Below are 20263 nucleotides of genomic sequence, written 5' to 3'. Positions count from 1 at the left end.
CAGGTCAGGACTACAGGTGCACTGAACTGTCCCACCCCTTCCACCTCCTTCAACCCAAGACAGTTCCTGTCTTTGCCTCTTGAAACTTTTGAAGAGGACCGGTCAGATATTTTCCAGGAGATCTCACAATTTGGGTCTCGTTTTTCTCTCTAACTGCTCATCCCGGAGAGGAGGTGGAGACATGGCCAGTTCTCTTGAGACCCAGGTAAGATGTAAAGAGCACGAGTTACAGCTCACTTACTAACCAGGGAGGGTGCCCTATGGAAGTCTGTGATTGACATCAAAGCGGGAAATTAAAAACCACTGTCTCAGTGAGGCCTGGGAACAGAAGCCTGCCCCCACACTAAATCCCTTCAGTTACGGTTTGTCTGAATCCAGAACTCGTAAGGTTATGGACCCTAAATTCACAGAAACTGCAAAGAAACAGAAGTGTTCTAATAGCTATGCCTGGAGCGGGACTTTAAGGAGAACCACTATGCTATGAGAGTAACAGTGCTTTCTGAGGTGCCAAGATGGTTTGAGGTAATGGTTTCGAAGACTCAGAAAGGAAAATTTTTGTCAGTCAAAATTTGAGAATAGTGATCAAAGGTGGTCCCTGAAAGCACCATTACATTTAAAAAGGGACAAAAACCATGAGTCAGGGCAACCCAGGAGAAGCAGGTGTTCTCTAGGAAATTATCTCACTGAGGCTTTCAACAACCCTGAGGGAAGACAGGTTTCTGACATGGGCGGTGGGTTGGAGGGGAGGTGGTCGAGAGCAAGGGTAGCGTCCCTCAACTAGCTGAGGGACCTTGAGTATCCGAGACTTGGTTTCCTTGTCTGGTAAAGGGGGATGAAAGAGCAAGATGACTCGTCTTAGACAATTCAAACAGAAAATCCATAGGAAGCGCTTGGCGTGCTGCCAGTAATAGGTACTCAGACTTCTGTTGCTGCGCTATAGAGACAGACATTTATTGAAGCTCTATTTGACAAGTAAGGAAAGCGAGTCTGAGAGGATGATTAGCTTGCCCCAGGTCGCCCCAATCAGGAAGGTGCAAGATGTGCCCTGGCTATGCTGCTGAACCCCAGATACTGAAACACACGCTCAGAGGAGGGGAAGCATCCACAGGTGGAGGTGCTCAGCAGCTCCCAGAGCTCCGAGCAATGAAGTTAATTCAGGCCCAGTTCCCTTCAGTTATATATAATCAGGTTCTGGAAATCAAGGTGAGGAATAGGATTCTAAAGCTCACAGGTAAGAAAAAATGGACCCAGCAATCGAGGAGTCATGCATGTGTGTGTGCACACGTGCACATGTGCTAAGTCACTTCTGTTGTGTCCGACTCTTCACGAACCTATGGCACCTCTGTTCATGGCGTCACAAAGCAAAAAATATCATCTAAACTCCCCAGCCCTTTCATGGGAAGCAGTCAGTTGAAGGCAGGATTATATAAAGCTAACCACAATTCTTCACGACCCGGATAATCACAATGGTGTGATCACTTACCTAGAGCCAGACATCCTGGAATGTGAAGTCAAGTGGGCCTTAGAAAGCATCACTATGAACAAAGCTAGTGGAGGTGATGGAATTCCAGTTGAGCTGTTTCAAATCCTGAATGATGCTGTGAAAGTGCTGCACTCTATATGCCAGCAAATTTGGAAAACTCAGCAGTGGCCACAGGTTTGGAAAAGGTCAGTTTTCATTCCAATCCCAAAGAAAGGCAATGCCAAAGAATGCTCAAACTACTGCACAACTGCACTCATCTCACAGGCTGGTAAAGTAATGCTCAAAATTCTCCAACCCAGGCTTCAGCAGTACGTGAACCGTGAACTCCCTGATGTTCAAGCTGGTTTTAGAAAAGGCAGAGGAACCAGAGATCAAATTGCCAACATCTGCTGGATCATGGAAAAAGCAAGAGAGTTCTAGAAAAACATCTATTTCTGCTTTATTGACTATGCCAAAGCCTTTGACTGTGTGGATCACAACAAACTGTGGAAAATTCTGAAAGAGATGGGAATACCAGACCACCTGACCTGCCTCTTGAGAAATCTGTATACAGGTCAGGAAGCAACAGTTAGAACTGGACATGGAACAACAGACTGGTTCCAGATAGGAAAAGGAGTACATCAAGGCTGTATATTGTCACCCTGCTTATTTAACTTCTATGCAGAGTACATCATGAGAAATGCTAGGCTGAAGAAACACAAGCTGGAATCAAGATTGCTGGGAGAAATATTGATAACCTCAGATATGCAGATGACACCACCATTATGGCAGAAAGTGAAGAGGAACTAAAAAGCCTCTTGATGAAAGTGAAAGAGGAGAGTGAAAAAGTTGGCTTAAAGCTCAACATTCAGAAAACGAAGATCATGGCATCTGGTCCCATCACTTCATGGGAAATAGATGGGGAAACAGTGGAAACAGTGTCAGACTTTATCTTTTTGGGCTCCAAAATCACTGCAGATGGTGACTACAGCCATGAAATTAAAAGATGCTTACTCCTTGGAAGAAAAGTTATGACCACCCTAGATAGCATATTAAAAAGCAGAGATATTACTTTGCCGAATAAGGTCCATCTAGTCAAGGATATGGTTTTTCCAGTAGTCATGTATGGATGTGAGAGTTGGACTGTGAAGAAGGCTGAGCACCAAAGAATTGATGCTTTTGAACTGTAGTGCTGGAAAAGACTCTTGAGAGTCCCTTGGACTGCAAGGAGATCCAACCAGTCCATCCTAAAGGAGATCAGTCCTGGGTGTTCATTGGAAGGAATGATGCTAAAGCTGAAACTCCAGTACTTTGGCCACCTCATGGGAAGAGCTGACTCATTGGAAAAGACTCTGATGTTGGGAGGGATTGGGGGCAGGAGGAGAAGGGGACGACAGAAGATGAGATGGCTGGATGGCATCACGGACTCGATGGACGTGAGTCTGAGTGAACTCCGGGAGTTGGTGATGGACAGGGAGGCCTGGCGTGCAGCGATTCATGGGGTCGCAAACAGTCAGACATGACTGAGCGACTGAACTGACTGAACCACATTCTCTAAACACACTGGCTAAAACTCAGTTATCCACATGTCCACAGCACCATCATTCACAACAGCCAAAGACATCCGTTAACCCAAGTGCCCATCGATGGATGGATGAATAAAATGGGGTCTATACACACAATGGAGTATTACACAGCCATGAAAGGGAACGAGCTTCTGGTAGAAGCTACAACATGGATGAACCTTGAAAACATTATGTTCAGTAAAATAAACCAGCTGCAACAAGGCAAATACTATAAGAAGATACCTAGAATAAGCCAGTTCTTAGAGACAGATGGTGGGACGGTGCTGTCAAGTGCCGAGGGCAGGAAGGGCGAGAAATCATTTAATAGGAGCAGAGGTTATATTAAGGTCCACGAAATGGTTTGGGGTCTAGACAGTGGTGATGGGCACACAGCAATCTGAATATAATTATTCCCAATGAACTGTATACTTACAAACAGTTAAAGTAGTAAAACTGTGTTTACGCATCTTTACTACTGCCCCTCTCCCCCACCAAAATCAGTCTTCTAAAGTCAGGCTTCCACATGACTTGACATCATGTTTCAAGAAAAAAGAAAAACAATAAAGCTGCGCCATGAGAGTGCACTAGTCTTACTGATGGATATTCAGTATATACACATACTTGAGCACACGTACATTTAAGAACCAGAAGGGCTGCCCGCTCCCCGCACCCGCCCTCCCTGACGTACTTGTTGCAATGGTGCTTCAGGTGCTTCTTATAACTATCCTCCTGGAACAAGGCGTCTGGGTTGCAGCCAGCTAGCCAGTCGGCATCCTGTACCACTGGGTGTGAGCTCTGGGCTTTCACCTTCTTGCCCTTCCTCCCCCTGGGCACCGGGGCTGACAAACCTAGAACCGGAGTAGTCATGATGATAATAACAATAGACACTGTCCATGACCCCAGTGACCTTGTCAGGATCAGGAGTCAGGGACACGCAGGGTCTGGGGCGCCTCCCAAGCTCCTCGGAGGCTCCCGGGACCCCGAGCAGGAGGTGCAGACCCACCGGAATGGTTGACTAGGGCCCGCGTCTGGCCATCAGCCGTTGGCGTGATGAGATCCCAGATGAAGCTCTTGATGTTCTCGTCCCCCCGGTAGTGATTGAGGCAGTACACAAGGATGGTCCTGCAGATGGTCTCCACATCCTGCTCGCTGAGCGGGCGCTTGTAGCGGCCATGGGAGAGGATGTCCGTCCACCGCCCCCAGCTGCAAAGCAAATCTCCACATGTGGACGGTGCCTCTGACCTGAGACCTGGGGCTCTGGTTTCAGAGGCAGGTGGCAGCTTTAGGAGGGCTCGGGTCAAAACTAGCGACATCAATATCAGGCAATGGGAAAGCAGTCCAGGTGTAGAAGCTAAACACACACACACACACACACACAGCCGCAGGGTGGGAGCTGACACCTGCATTTCCAGCAGGGACCTGAAAACCCTCTGCTCCACTCCTCAAGGGCGTGGTTCCCATGTTCTGATGCTGACCTGTCATCTGAGATGAAAGGTGACAAGTGGCAGGTGTGACCACCCCCACATCAGGAAGCTGGTGGCTGAGGGCGTGGCCGCAGAAGCAGCTGAGCATCTTCCGATACCCAGACGTGAGGTGGCCTGCTGGCTCACATCGGACCTCCAGCCCGGAGTGAGGAAGATTAACGACCAACCACACAGGAAGTTATCAGAAGCGTCATTCATTAGAAGCATCATTCATCAACTTGAAAAAAAAGTTATATGTGATTTTCATTTTGGTAAGGTGCTGTGTAATGTGTTAGAAGGAAATTATAAGGACACCCCGATAATTAATGGAAAGCCACGAAAGGTCTCCCTCTGAAACAAGCCCCAAATATAAGCACTTATGTGTCCTCCTGTGAAACAGGGAGAGAAAGAGCCGTGGACAGGCCCCCACAGGCGGGTGCTATGTGAGCACACCTTCCCCAGGCTCCAGGTGCTCAGGGCAGAAATCAGCCCCCAGGCGAGGGGCACAGCCTCACCAGTGGCTTTGCCTCTGCCCCACCTGGTCCTCCAGCTTCCAGATTTGTTCTCCCAGTTCCTCAAACCACACGGTTGGCCCTAGCCTTTGGGCCTTCGGACCCACAGCTCTTCTTGCCGGAAACTCTCTTCTCCCTGTCCAACACCCCACCCTTACTCTTACTCCAGCTAATTCAAGATGTTTGTTCATGCCGCCTCTGTGGAATGCCTTCTTTGATTCCCCCACTTAGAAGCAGGAAACAGCACCTGAGCTGCCTGTTAAAGGAGAAAGGACCTGTCTTTCTGGGGTGGGGGTGGGGGTGCCATGGCCATCCTGCTCACGGTTGAGGAGGGAAGGGCTCTACAGAAAGACAGATAAGCATACCTTCCAGCTTCGGCAGCGATTAATATGCTCTGTTGCTAAAGTCAGCAGCAAAATTCTCAACTTTGACGGCTAAGACTGAATCATGGAAACAGGTGAAGTAGCAAAAGGCTCAGGTGGAGGGTCTCCGCCAAGTAAAGACGGCCAGGAGAGAACCGCCGGCGTGTAGAGATGACGCGGAGAGGGGACCCAGCTGCCAAGACACGGGACGGGCTACAGTGCGTCTGCCTTCACTGTAAGCAACCACTGACCCAGCGCGCACTGTGCCTGCTGGCATCACACTCTGCCCCAAGGACAAAGGAGGAGCCCTAGGCCTCAAGGAGTCCTTCACTGGGGCTCTGGCAGGACGTGACCGTTAAGAGCCGTCACGCGACAGGCTGAGTGTGACAGCACATGCAGGAGACCCTCAGGGGCGGGAGGCGGGGCAGGATGCTGAGCTGATGCCCGCTAGGAGGTCAAGTGCGGAAGGTGGTAGGCAGATCAAGTGTGGGCTGGGGGAGTGGGGGCAGGGCTGCTTGTGGAAACAGCACATGGCAGAAGGTGAAGGGTCTATCCTAAGAGCAGCCCTGAGTGCCGTGGGAAGGACCCACAGGACAGACAAGGGCCAGGTAAGATCCCTGTCGGCCACGTTAGCAGCATGTCTGTGTTTCTTCTGAAACTAATCATGATCTATTGGAAGAAAGAAATCACAGAGCAAAAGTCATCAGATCTATAGAAACACTGTTTTTGTGGCAGGTTTTTCATTTGAGCAATATTTGCTTACAGGCCCACCAGGTACGAGAGCATGCTTGTTTAGGAATTCTGATTTGCGCCGAGCACCCTGCCTTTGGAAGCCCTGCGCCATGGAGTTTCAGAGATGGATTCAATGTGGATCCTGCAGGTTGAGCAGGAGAAATACGACCCATTCAGATGGTTGAAATGACCTCCACATTTCAGATAGGTAGGAAGAGCTTTACAAATGAGACCATTGCCTTTAACAAATTTTTATAACAGAAAAATGATGAAAGAGTACCAAAAGTGATGAGAGGGTGGTAATTTTATGTGAAGGAACACTAGAAAAAGATGCGATTCTGAGACTTCCATTCTGAGTTATTAGTGATCGGCAAGTGAATCCGAGTCTGACATGATTCCTTAAAGGACAAATCCCCTTCAGCTCTCTGAGGATCTGCACAGCTTTGAGTTCTTTAACCACCTGGGTTGCGCCAAAAGCATTTGTGTCCTGGGCAGTCACAGAAACCCAAACATAAATTAGAGTTTTTCCTACACCACTTGGAATTCTAACCATTTTTTGAATGAAATTCCATTTCTCACGTGAGCTTGACTCACCCATAGACGAGCAGGTTCTTCTCAACTCGGAAGCACTCGCTCCTGGCATAGCCCTGGGACCTGTCTGGTGGCCGCCGTGGCTTTGTGCAGGGCTTCTCCTCTGAGTCGCTCTCCAGGTCTGAAAATTCCATCAGCTCGTCCTCCTTCACCGCACTATACAGCCTGGTTTGCTTCCTCACTCTCGGAGTGTCAATAACCAGGTTGTTCTGAAAGACAGCAGATACTTTGAAACTTCTGAAAAGGAAGCCCTGGGAGAGGTCAGACAGGGAGTCAATATGACCACTCACTCACCCTCCCGTTTAAGGCATCGATATCCAATTCTGCCTTCTTCGCCCACTTTTGCCAGAAATTTGGATCATCCAAGGAAATATCTGTCCTATTTCCAGATGCAACAAAGCTGGCCTAAAGGGGGAAAAAGATATTCACTACTTTGCAATGGTTTTCTCAGAGATGAAATGCAAAGCAGTTTCACTCATTCATTCACTCGAACACACAGGCATCCTTCCACTGTATGTGTGCCAGGTGTTATGGTCAGTGGGACTGGGACAAAGGACTGTCCCTTAGGCAGCTCGCTGTCCAGGGGTTGAGACAGATCAGGAAATAAAAGATGACAGAACAGCCTAATAAATGACAGACGACAGAGGTATGTACAGGTGCAGCCAATATACAGAGGGGAGCCCTAGCCAGGCTTAGGTGGGGTGGGGGCTCCCGCTGGGAAGAGATAATATGCCCTCCGGAACACAGTGCCCAAACCAGCCTGTTAAAATCCCACAGAACAGGGCTCCCCTGGTGGTCCAGTGGTTAAGAATCCACCTTGCAATACAGGGGATATTGGTTTGATCCCTGGTCCACAGAGATTCCACATGCCAAGGGGGCAACGAGCCCTCTGCACCACAACTATGGAGCCTGTGCTCTGGAGCCTGGGCGCTGCAACTGCTGAGACTCTGAGTCACAACTGCTGAAGCCTGTGTGCCTAGAGCCCATGTTCCACAACGAGAGAAGCCACCACAATGAGAAGCCTGAGCAGCGCGACCAGAGAGTGGCCCCTGCTCGCTGCAACTACAGAAAGCTCAAGCACAGCAACGAAGACCCAGCAGAGCCAACACTTAATTAATTAATTTTTTTAAAAGGCCATAGAACAAGAAAGCAAGTGGGAATGTTCAGGATGGAGCATGTGCAAAGGCACACGGGCCAAGAAAGGTGATTGTGTCACGCAGCCAGGGATTCGGGTGGTCAGGGGTGTTGCCCAAGGTCAAGCTGGTGAGGCAGGCAGAAGCTGGGGCCACCAGCGCCTTGCATGTCCTGTTAGCAGAGTCCAAAACCCATCCTCAGGCAGCAGGAAATTCTTTGAAAATGGGAATAATCTCGAGAGGGATGAGACCTTATGCAAAGTCACCTGTCAGAGGGGCCACACCAGTGTCCTGGAGCAGGGGGTGGGATGCGGGGAGTACAGAACAGAGCAGGACAAGCTGCAGCAGGGTTTAGGGAGGAAACGGGGAAGACCTGCAGAAATGAAGACAAGGAGACAGGCTGGAAGGCGGTCTTTACAAGGTGAAACTACAGGGGTTAGAAGGCGAGGGCATGTAAAGCCCGAAGGAGGAGGAAGCCACGGAAAGCCCAGCATTCAGTTCTGGCATCTGAGAGGTGTGACTCAGGCGAAGAAAACAGGGGTGTGTGCCCGCGCACACATGCACGCACAGAGGCGGAGGGACAGAGAGGATGGACCTGTTTTGGTACCGAATGAATGTGAAGTATCTGTGGGCACGGAGGAAAGAACCTGAAAAGAGGTCGAAAGATGTGAGGGAGAAGGTGTTGGGTCACTGAGCCCAGACAAGGAGAACCTTTCAAGACCGGAGTAGCTGTGCGAAGTGGAGCAGCTGAGACAAGTGGAGTAGTTTCAACAAGTGGAGCAGGTGGGACAAGTGCAGTAGCTGGGATAACTGGATATCCATATGCAAAAGAAGGGAGCTGCACCTCTGTCTCATATCACACACAAAAATTCACTCAGAAAGGGATCTGAGACATAAAAGTTAAGAGTGAAAGCTATAAAACTCTTAGAAGAATGCACAGGAGCAAACCTTTGTAATCACAGGTTAAACAGTGGATCAGAAGCACACGTGATAAAAGAAAAACAGGGGTAACCCGGGCTTCTTAAAATTAAACACCATTAAGAAAGGACTAAGAGAAATATTTGCAAATTACCTAATAAGAAACTTTTATTTGGAACACTTAAAACTCAATTTAAAAAAAACACAACTAAACAAGGTTCAAAGCTGTTCAGAAGATCTGAAGAGACACCTCCCCAAAGATGATATATATCAATACTTGGCCAACAAGCACACAAACAGATGCTAAATAGTATCAGAGAAAGGCAGATCAAACCAGAGTGGGCTATCATGTCACACTCGGTAATAGGGTGGTGATTAGAAAAGACAGACAACAAAAAGTGTTGGTGAGGATGTGGACAAATGAAAACCAAAGGCAGATCAAACCAGAGTGGGCTATCATGTCACACTAGGTAATAGGGTGGTGATTAGAAAAGACAGACAGCAATGTGGACAAATGAAAACCCTAACCACTGCTGGTGGGAAGGAGAAATGGTACAGTGACTTTAGAGAAGAGTCTGGCAGTTTCTCAAAGGGTTAAAAGCAGAGCTACAGAAGACCCAGCAATTCTATTCCTGGTAATATAAGCAAGCGAGATGAAAACATATGTCCACACAAAAACTTGTACATAAATGTTTGTAACATCATTCATAATAACCAAAAAATGGAAACAATCCAAATTTCAGCACCAGCTAGTGAATGGGTCAACAATCAAGGTCAATATTCAAGTGGTAAATAAGGTGGAGCCACAGAATGGGATGTGGTTCAGCAATAAAAAGAAAGAAATTAGTGATAACACGCTACAACATGGATGAGCCCCCAAAACAGGCTAAGGGAGTGAGGCCAGACACAAAAGGCCACGTGTTGTGTTGTATGATTCCATCTATATGAACTGTCTAGAGTAGGCAAACCTAGAGAGACAGAAAGCAGAGGAGTGGTTGCTGGGACTTAGACGGGGAGGAGGGCGGGGGGAGGACTGTTAAAGGGTGACGGAAATGTTCCAGACTTAGATATTGGGATACTTGTACATGTCTATATATGGTAAAGGTGCTGGATGGTACACTTAAAATAGGTGGTTTTTATGGTAAGTAAACTACATTTCCATAAAGTTGCTCAAAATGAAAGTGGAAAGTGTGGCACTGGGCTTGGAGGTGGGTGGGTGAAGCCTCAGAAGGGGCGGGGCGGGGGGAGGGAGCTGGGGTGGGCGGGGGAGTGGTAGAAGCTGGATGTTGGGAAATGAGTAGAGAGTAAGGCAGTGGAGCAGCAGGGTCAATAACGCTGTATGGGTTGCCGGTGTGGTTTTTAGCTACAAAAGGAGTTATGGGGTTGCAGCCAGAGAGGAAAGCAGATGGGGGACTTTTTCAAGATAGGAGTGAGCTGATTGTTCTCAAGGCTTCATCAGGAATCAAGATCCCAGGAAAGGAGGAAGGTGATGACAAAGCAGAGGCTCAAGAAGTGGAAGGGAGGGGGGCCAGGACACAGAGAGAGGATGAGCCTGGGGAGCCCGGAAGCAGGGATGGGACAAGGTGAGGGTGACCCCGATGCCAGACACACAGAACATAAAGCACATTTTGTGCGTCAGGGCCCCCACTGGGATTAAATCACTAATTTCTTAACGTGCAACATTAAGCGGCTGTTACGTGTGCTTCTCACGAGTGCATTACACAGCCTCCGCTCCGCTTCCCCAGAAGACCTGCCTCCTGGGTGGCTCCGCACCTTAGCAAATGTGGAGCCCTTGCCCTCGGACTCGATGGTGATGGTGTGGGTCCGCCGGAGCAGGATCTGGTCGATGTCTTCTTCACAGAACTTGGAGCCCTCATCTTCCTCATCCATGAGCGCACCGTAGGCCCCCTTCCGGAGAAGATCCTCTATTTCTTTCTTGGAAAGCTGTTGTACCTGTGTTAGAGAAGTATTTAAAGTCATTTAGACAAAAGAAATCAACCCTGAATATTCATTGCAAGGACTGATGCTGAAGTTGAAGCTCCAATACTTTGGCCACCTGATGCGAAAAGGTGACTCACTGGAAAAGACCCTGATGCTGGGGAAGACTGAGGCAGGAGGAGAAGGGGACAACAGGATGAAATGGTTGGATGGCATCACTGACTTGCAAACTCTGAGAGATGGTGAAGGACAGGGAAGGCTGGTGTGCTGCAGTTCATGGAGCTGCAAAGAGTCAGACACAACTGAGCTACTGAACAATAACAAAGAATCGAAATGTCTGGAGACTGAACAAATGCTTACTTTTTTCTCCAAGACAGTAAACCTCAATTATGACGAAGTAAATGTGACCAAACATGCTTAAAATATTGAGGCCAAAAAATAACCAGATGAGGATGATTTCTCACTGGGAGCTAAACGAAGCAAGGAGCAGGAGTGAAGCAAGCAGGGTGAGGACAGCAAGGCTTACCCCATTGGGAGCATTCTCCCGTCCGCTCATGGACTGCAGGACTGCCTTGTCCAGACCCAGCTTCAGGCTGGCCTTGTCAAACATTTCCCTTTCATAAGAATTCCTGGTAATCAGCCTATATATCTTCACAGATTTGCTTTGTCCTATTCTGTGACATCTAGCCTGAGCCTGAAAGAAAAAGGAAATGCATGGCCACCAGAGAAAGAGAACACCCTACTGCCAGTTACAAGAGCATCTGTTCTGATAAATAGGTGTACCGTTCAACAGTGGAGGGTTAACATGCCAAGAAATGACTTTCACATTATCAATCAATTGATTACCGGTTGGTTCATTTGCCCCGATCATGGGACACTGCCTGAGCGACGGCAGGATTTCAATTTATTGGTCTGATGTAGCGGAACGACTTTCCAAAGTGGGGGAGGGGTGTACCAGAAAGGTTTTCTTGCATGTTTACCTGGAGATCATTCTGGGGATTCCAGTCAGAATCGAAGATGATGCAGGTATCAGCAGCAGTGAGATTAATGCCTAGGCCTCCTGCCCTCGTACACAGGAGGAACACAAACCTATCGGAGTCAGGCTTGGAGAACCTGTCGATAGCTGCCTGACGGAGGTTGCCTCTGACCCGGCCGTCGATCCTCTCATACGGGTACCTGGAAGATGTCAGTGTCAACAAGGAGGCCTGGCAGATGGCCACAGGACATGTGTTCCTTTCCTGGTGCTTTTAAGAACGTTCTACAACATGGGATATAAATTAACAGGCTCGGGCTTCCCTGATGGCACAGTGGTAAAAAATCTGCCTGCAATGCAGGAGACACAAGAGACTTAGGTTCCATCCCTGGGTCGGGAAGATCCTCTGGGGAAGGAAATGGCAACCCACTCCAGTATTCTTGCTGGAGAAATCCCAGGGACAGAGGAGTCTGGCGGGCTACAGTCCATGGGGGTCACAAAAATGTCAGATACTACTTCAACATCAAGAAAAAGCTGTCCTCCCCTAGCCCAGAGAAAGAAGTGGAAAAATAGAACTACCTGCAAAGGCACGCGTCATACAGGACAACTGTCTTGCCCATCCACAGCTTTCAAGCAGAGCTAAGACACAAGCCCCCACCCATCCCCTTTATCATACAGGCCACTTGGAGGTGAAGCGTGTGGAGCCCAGTCCCACATTCCCCCCACCCCCCACCCCCGGGGGCTTGGCCCTCACCGTCTCTGAATGAGGTAGTCTTCCAGGATGTCCAGGCAGCGCACCATCTGGGAGAAAATGAGCACCCTATGGCCACCGGCCTTCAGCTTCGGCAGCAGCTTGTCAATCAGCACTAGCTTGCCAGCAGCCTGGATCATCGCCTGGAGCTGAAAATCTGGAGAGTCGGCATTGTGTGTTTCTTTAAACTCTTCCAAAATTTTCTCTTCAGCACCTGCGGAGATTGGACAGCATAACAGGAATACTGTAAAAGGTTTTTTTCTTTTATTACTGAAAACAACGAACCTGCTTTCAACACCCACTGCAAACAGCAGGGCCCAGAACAACGCATTAACGCTCACGAACACACATCCGTCCACCAGCTCAGAGTGGGGTCTGCAGAAAACCAGGGAGGTAGAAGAGGGATCAGAGTTTTAAGCATGACACATTTTCAAGCATTTGGGGGGGAACCCCCACATTTTCCAACAAACAAATGTTTGCTGTCTGTAGAAACTGAATTTCAACAACAGACTGTCAAAGCTAGAAGTGGCAGAAACAAGCCAAGGGCCGGATACCTACAGAAAATTTGGAACCTAAAATGCTAAAGAAATGAAGAGCTGTTTACTCGCGGAACATAAACACACATAACAAAATCTGTTCTGAAACTAAGAGGCAAGGGAACAGACTTCTAACAATTGCTGTGCAAGGGCAGTTGTCTGTGTATCTAAACTGCCTGTTAACATGGCCAAAAGGGCTGCAGCAAAAGGGAGTCCCGCTTCGGGGATAATATTTAGAGATTTTTTCAGGAGATCTGAGCACACATCTTTACTGCAATCTCTCCATCTCCCTCTATATTCATTCTCATCTGATAATTTCCTAAAGTACAAAAGTTCTATCTTGAGTTATCCAAAGCTTTAAACAACCAACCTCTGTTTAATGAAAGACATTGATACCCAACCCTCTCTTCTAATAGCCCCACAGAGACTTGCGCTTGCTGCGGGTGCATCAGAGAGACTGTCACCTTCCTAGGGACCGAAACTCTTCCCACCTCTGCCCCTGACCCCAGACACACTTGTCCAGGGAGTAGCCGGCTAAGCTTCCTGCAGCCGCTTAGGTGGCTTAACTAGAATTAGACAGCGGGGTCCAGGGTAGGGTGAGGGGGTTAATCAGGGCCCGGGCACTGTGCTCCACCCTTGCGCTGGGGATGCAGGGTAGTCACTTCTTTGGGAAATACAGACAGACAAATCCATCTGATGGGATTACTTCCCAGCCTTAAACCACACCAGGAACCTGACTTCTTAACCACTGGTTTTTAAACATGAAGGCACTGTAGTGATGGGGATATGAGACCCTTCCAGGATTTAAGGGCCAGGTCACCTGGGCCACCAGACCTGCCAGGACAGAAGGGGGGCATGCAGCCACAGGTGGGACAGCACTGCCCCCACTTCCCTTTTCAGAGCACCTGTGGAAATGAAGTCATGACATGATCATATCCAGAAATACAGCCTGTTTGTTATTAATCAACAAAGAATCTTTCTGAGACCAGATTATAGTCACAAATGCCTGGGCTGGGCCGGGAGGTCTATGCAGAGCAAGCCACTGCTGTTTCTCAGGAAGGGCCAGGCAGAAAATGCCAGCGGGGTGGGAACTGCCGCTTCTCACTCCCTCTCTCTCCCATGTGAATAAAAGGCTAGTATTCGGGATTTCAATCTGAAGGGAATGGCAAAGGTTTCTCTAGGAAAAGGTAAAAACCAAACTGCTGTTGAAAAGCATCAGCATGAATATCCTTGAATGAAGCACCCTCTTGAATAAATGTTCTTGCATCCTACATGCTTGCTAAGTCGCTTCAGTCATGTCCAACTTTTTGTGACCCCGTGGACTGTAGTCCATCAGGCTCCTCTGTCCATGGGGTTCTCCAGGCAAGAATACTGGAGTGGGTAGCCATTTCCTTCTCCAGGGGATCTTCCTGACCCAGGGATCGAACCTGCATTTGTTATATCTCCTGTGTTGGCAAGCAAGTTCTTCACCAAATGTCCCTGTATAAAGTCAAATAATGTTTTCCAAAACAGAAAATTTAGAAATCTAGGTTCTAGATTCAGGACAAGAAGGTCCTCAGGAGACAGGGGGAACGGATCATATCCACATATTACATTAGGTTTTTTCAAAACATTTCTTCTTGTTGGATAATATACTATAAGCAATTCAGAAACACACTTCACTTATAATATCTGGGTAGTTATTTTTTGTTAAAATTAAGATATTAATATCAATCCATAATCAAAATATACTATTTTAGATATTTTAGTGAATAGTTTTCAAAAATGAAATAATCATGACAAAATTAATGTGTTTGAACTATTTTAGCAGAAAATTTGAAAATATAAATTCAAATCAGTAGAGAAATTTTTTTCATTTTAAATTTATTTAGATGAGAAAAGTAACTTTCCTGCTTTTTCAATTCTACCAATAATACATCATCAAAAACTGTCAGAATTAAAATATATCCTTTCTTATCTGACAAAAGTTCTTACTGAATTAATTCAGCTCTTTGCTGTGAATTCAGGCTCTTAAAGTGGCAGCCAGTTGTCACTAATAACGCTTCCTTTAAATATATCAGCAAACATATTTCCTATGCGATGCTTTCAGCTATAATTATACTCTGTCTGGGCTTCCCCGGTTGCTCAGCAGTCAAGAATCTGCCAGCAATGCAAATCATATAGGACATGCGGGTTCTATTCCTGGGTTGGAATATTCCCTGGAGGAGGGAATGGCTACTCACTGCAGTATTCTTGTCTGGAAAATACCATGGACAGAGGAGCCTGGCGGGCTACAGTCCATGGGTCACAAAGAGTTGGACACAACTGAAGTGACTGAGCACATATTTTCCAGAAAAGCTGAAGAAAGAAGGGCAGGGAAGATGTCCAGGAGGAAAACCAAACTGACCTCTAAGCCATTCAGTGCAGTTCAGTTCAGTTCAGTCACTCAGTTGTGTCCGACTCTTTGCGACCCCATGAATTGCAGCATGCCAGGCCTCCCTGTCTATCACCATCTCCCGGAGTTCACTCAGACTCACGTCCATCAAGTCCGTGATGCCATCCAGCCATCTCATCCTCGGTCGCCCCCTTCTCCTCCTGCCCCCAATCCCTCCCAGCATCAGAGTCTTTTCCAATGAGTCAACTCTTTGCATGAGGTAGCCAAGGTACTGGAGTTTCAGCTTGAGCATCATTCCTTCCAAAGGAATCCCAGGGTTGATCTCCTTCAGAATGGACTGGTTGGATCTCCTTGCAGTCCAAGGGACTCTCAAGAGTCTTCTCCAACACTACAGTTCAAAAGCATCAATTCTTCGGCGCTCAGCCTTCTTCACAGTCCAACTCTCACATCCATACATGACCACAGGAAAAACCATAGCCTTGACTAAACGGACCTTAGTCAGCAAAGTAATGTCTCTGCTTTTGAATATACTATCTAGGTTGGTCATAACTTTTCTTCCAAGGAGTAAGCATCTTTTAATTTCATGGCTGCAGTCACCATCTGCAGTGATTTTGGAGCCCAAAAAGATAAAGTCTGACAGTTTCCACTGTTTCCCCATCTATTTCCCATGAAGTGATGATTCTCAAGGTTATCAATTATTAAAGATTTACCTTGATGCTAGATCTGTAAACATCAATCAGAAAATTAAAAATTGGAAATAGGCTATAAAAAGCCCAAATACTCCAATAGTATTAGTCACTCAGGTGTGTGCAACTCTTTTGTGACCCCATGGACTGCAGCCCACCAGGCTCCTCTGTCCATAGCATTTTCCAGGCAAGAATACTGGAGTGGGTTGCCATTTCCTTCTCCAAGGGATCTTCCCAATCCAGGGATCGAACCTGGGTCTCTTGCACTGCAGGCAGACTCTTTACCGACTGAGCTGCCAGGGGAGCCCAAAGAATACTCCGATGGCACTGCCCTAAATTAAAGTACTGCATTTGTATTTAAAAGTGTGTCTGTGCACACATGTGTGTGTGTGTGTAGCAGAGACAACTTTAAGGAAGTGCGGAAGTCTGTTCCCTTAAACAGATGGTCACTGTGAGGGCAGGAGCTGCAATGGTATCCAGTTATACTAGCCGCAAACAAGTAAGAAATTATTTCTTTTGAAGATTACCCTTTTGCTCTCTGAAACTCATTCCATCACAAGCTCAGCCTCGTCTTCTTTCTGCTCACTGTTCTCCACGCCCCTTCTCCCCAACAACACGGAGGACTCATAAGTCAACCCAAGCCATCGGGGATCCCACCACGTCTTCAACAGCATTTTCACTCTCACATACGCACACATGCTCAGCTGCTTCAGCCACATCTGACTCTTCAACCCCACGGACCACAGTCTGCCAGGCTCCTCTGTCCATGAGATTCTCCAAGAACACTGAATGGAGTCTCTTGGAGGCTACTGTTCCTCTTTTCAGACATCAAATGAAAAAAACTGTGTATTTGTGAGTGTGTGTCTCTCAGATTACACACACACACACACACACACACACACACACACACAGCTCTACTCATACCATCGACCACCTTCGGCCCAGCTCCATCTCCCTAGCTCAGGACCAGGCTGCAGACACCACAACGGCCTCATGGGCTCTTACACACATGAGGATGAGCAAGCGGCAGCACTGAACACACAACGGTCACGTGTGAGTCTCTCTTGGGCAGACCAAGCTACAAGCAGCAAGTCTGAAGCAGAAATGCACCAAGGTCACAGCACAGCCATGACCTCAGGTGCTACGGTGAGGCGGCTCCAGGGAGGGACCACTCTGTCATTAGTAACTGCAGATTCCGGAGGTGAGCTGGCCCAAGGAGGATAGATTACAAAATGGGGAGAGACTGGGAACTCCTGACATCAGCTGCATTTGAACCTCACGGATTACGATAGTGACAAAAAAAACCCCCAAACCTGGCTTGGTTCCTTCGCCCCTGGAAAGCACCCTAACTGCATTGCTGGCCAATCATAATTGTACACAAACACCCCGATTGAGACCGCCATCACTTTTCTTTAACCCATATTAACTCCCGCCTGGATGACAGCAGTAGCCTCCTAGTGGGGCTTTCTGTTTGTATATCTTTCCCTACTCCCATCTGTTTATTCATATGACGTTTCCAGATCAATCAAACTAAATCCCATGTCTAATCATTTCTTAACTCCACCAAAATTCCACAAGCTGGCATCTAGGCTTCCCATAACCAGGTTCCACTCTGTCTACGGTTCACTGTCCCATTGTTTCACACATGTACTTTATATCCTGGGCAGGTTCCACTTTGTTCTGCCTCCTTCTCTTGTCTCCTGTGGTTACATCAGCCTAAATGCCCCTTCCTTTTTTAACTCTGATGGGCAAAAGCCTGTCTCACTGTCATCGCTTTCGAATGGCTTTCCTGCTCTTATGCCTCCAGAGTATTTTACATGTCACAGGCATGAATTCCTCTAATGATTTCTGGAAGAGTACGATACAGGTTCTTACTCTTATCAGTTACATAACACTACCAATTTAGTTAAGAAAACAGGAAGATCATGAACCATGATCTTGATTATCAATGCTCGAGATAACCTCTCACTCTTAGAGAATGGATGCTGGAAGCCTCTGGACTGAGAGAAGTTCTTTCCCATCAAAGTTTTGAGGCATCCAACAGCTGCCTCTCACTCCAAAGGTGCTCTTTAACTTCTCTGATCTAAACACACACACCTCATTGGGGGCTAATTTTTCTTTTAATTGTTAGCATGTGTGATGACTTCCAGCCAGCGAGCACCGTCGCCTCCTTTCAAGGAGTGGGATGCAGATGAGGACAGGTGATGTGAGGTCCTGCTTCAGGGACCATCGGGGACAAAGATGTTGCACCTACGGCTTCACAGAAGGAGGCACTGTGAAGAACAGGAAGATGATGAAACTCACACTGGGGCAACTACAAACCATACAATAACACGTGTGGAGGGAGGCAAGGATTTCTGGGGCATCGACAACGACTGAAACAAGGAGCCAGGCTTACCGTTGATAAGGTAGGGGTGATTGCAGCACTTCCGTAATTCCATCATAGTGTTTAAAAGGTTGGGTACGTTAGCTTGACCACCACCTTTGGAAAGAAACGTGAAATTCTTCTCAAGGATGGCTCGGTAATATTTCTTCTGAATGTTTGTTAGTTCCACTTCAATGATAGTTTCTTCTTTGGGGGCCAAGTTCTTTTCCACGTCCTCCTTGAGACGTCTCAACATCATTGGCTTTAGAATAGCCTGGAGTTTTTGCACCTAAAAAAGGATCTTAAGTAAATACTGGTGTTGGGACTTGCTAGCATGGTAAAACACAGTCTACCATAAAAAACTAGGAGTCTCTTATTTATCTATCTTTCACTTTCGTTTGTCGAAGGGTACAAGGGCATTATCTTACAGCTCTCATAACAGGAGCATGTGAGGGTTGAATGTCCAGTTTCTGATGGGCTAGTTCACCTGGCCAGAGAGTCCTGAACAGCCAGGAGGCTTGAACGGAACACAGCAGAAAAGAACCCTATTCATTCTGTCAAGTTTTCCCTTCTGTTTGTCTTAAGCCTTTGGGATGATGAGGAAGGAAGGGAGAAAGTCATGGGAATGACTCGCTTCAGTTCTCTTCCTTTCTAGCAAGAGCTGACAGAATGTGTGAGTAAGCCAGGAGCTCTCTGGTCCCTCTCTGTTCTCATCTCTGTTGACTGGCAATAGGACACGGCACACCAGACAGCTCTGATTTATTCTATGAAGGGCAAAACAAAACAGACTTCCCTTGAACTAAGAGAAGAGGTTTTAGATGGTAAATTAGGGGAGGGGGCACGTGAAGACCAAGATTTTAAGCATCATGTTTGTTTCAAATAGAGCTTAATAACCAACACCTACGTAACTCTCATGATGTATAAGATAACTGGCCACTTTTCATACCCGATACCATATTTATTTCTCATAGAAATCCTGCAAGGTAGTTAGGAACCATGTTTCTAAATGAAATACATAGACTCAAGAAGAGTAAGCAATGTGAGCAAGCAGGAGCTAAGACTAGAACTTTGGATCTCCAGGACGGACACAGCTTGTGAAATTTCAGCCACTCCTGACACTACCCCCAAAAGCACACAAGGCAAAACCACCAAACTTGACAGGACAGCAGCTGAAGAGTAGGTGGACAGGTACGGAGACTATAAATCTCAACAGCCCTTCAGGAGGGCAGAGAGACCAACCAACCAGCCAGGACATCGCCTTAATGAAGATTCAGAACATCCACGGAAAGGATGTGTAAATCTCACTTGTCTACTAGGTGGGGGGAAACTGACATAATTTACATTAAAAAAAAAATAGTTAAATCTTAACGCTTTGGCCCTTTGGGAGTTAATCTTCAATTCAGTGACTGAAATACAAAAGGAGCCATGGTAAGTACCTGCTCTTCGGTTTTCAGATCACCAAATTCTTGCATAAAGGTGGTTTCCGAAGGGAAGCGAGTTGGTTCTAAGAAGTGAAGCAAGCTGAAGAGCTCTTCCACTGTGTTCTGGAGCGGGGTCCCCGTCAGCAGCACTTTGTGTTCCTACGGGGATGTGAAGATAACTGAGCAAATCATAACAAAAAACAGAGCCATGCCAAAGCCTCCCTCGGGATCAGCATTTCCCCAATTCCACTCGTGGTCGCTAAAATTCAGCATCCACCCAGCATAAAACACAGGAATAAGATCCAAAGGCAGAGATGCAAGAAATGTGGTCTCTGTCTTAAGATTCCCAGACCATGTAAGCGTGGTCTGCTATTCTGTTTTTTCCTGGGATGTTTAGGTCAATGTTTTGGCGGTGTGGCCCTGCACGTCTCCTGCGTCTCGTGGCATCTTTTCCCACCAAAGTTCAAGTTTTGCCTCAGAT

The 20263-nt window shown here is 47.2% G+C and overlaps 1 protein-coding gene across 4 annotated transcripts in view; it reads right to left on the bottom strand.

Annotated features, from left to right (window-relative positions):
* CHD7 (chromodomain helicase DNA binding protein 7) overlaps nucleotides 1–20263 on the bottom strand; it is a 193337-nt gene that overhangs the window by 20809 nt on the left and 152265 nt on the right. For all 4 annotated transcript variants that reach the window (XM_069600084.1, XM_069600086.1, XM_069600087.1 and 1 more), the window contains exons 14-23: nucleotides 19798–19941; nucleotides 18395–18650; nucleotides 12404–12614; nucleotides 11657–11852; nucleotides 11203–11370; nucleotides 10512–10691; nucleotides 6982–7092; nucleotides 6691–6896; nucleotides 4031–4230; nucleotides 3716–3875 (exon numbers count right to left, since the gene is read on the bottom strand). In XM_069600084.1, the coding sequence (XP_069456185.1) occupies nucleotides 3716–3875; nucleotides 4031–4230; nucleotides 6691–6896; nucleotides 6982–7092; nucleotides 10512–10691; nucleotides 11203–11370; nucleotides 11657–11852; nucleotides 12404–12614; nucleotides 18395–18650; nucleotides 19798–19941 (1832 nt within the window). The remainder of the gene's footprint in view (nucleotides 1–3715; nucleotides 3876–4030; nucleotides 4231–6690; nucleotides 6897–6981; nucleotides 7093–10511; nucleotides 10692–11202; nucleotides 11371–11656; nucleotides 11853–12403; nucleotides 12615–18394; nucleotides 18651–19797; nucleotides 19942–20263) is intronic.

Source organism: Ovis canadensis, chromosome 9 (assembly GCF_042477335.2).
Source record: "Ovis canadensis isolate MfBH-ARS-UI-01 breed Bighorn chromosome 9, ARS-UI_OviCan_v2, whole genome shotgun sequence".
Taxonomy (NCBI): domain Eukaryota; kingdom Metazoa; phylum Chordata; class Mammalia; order Artiodactyla; family Bovidae; genus Ovis; species Ovis canadensis.
Note: the sequence above shows the minus strand (reverse complement) of the source record. Positions and strands in the feature narration are given on the sequence as shown.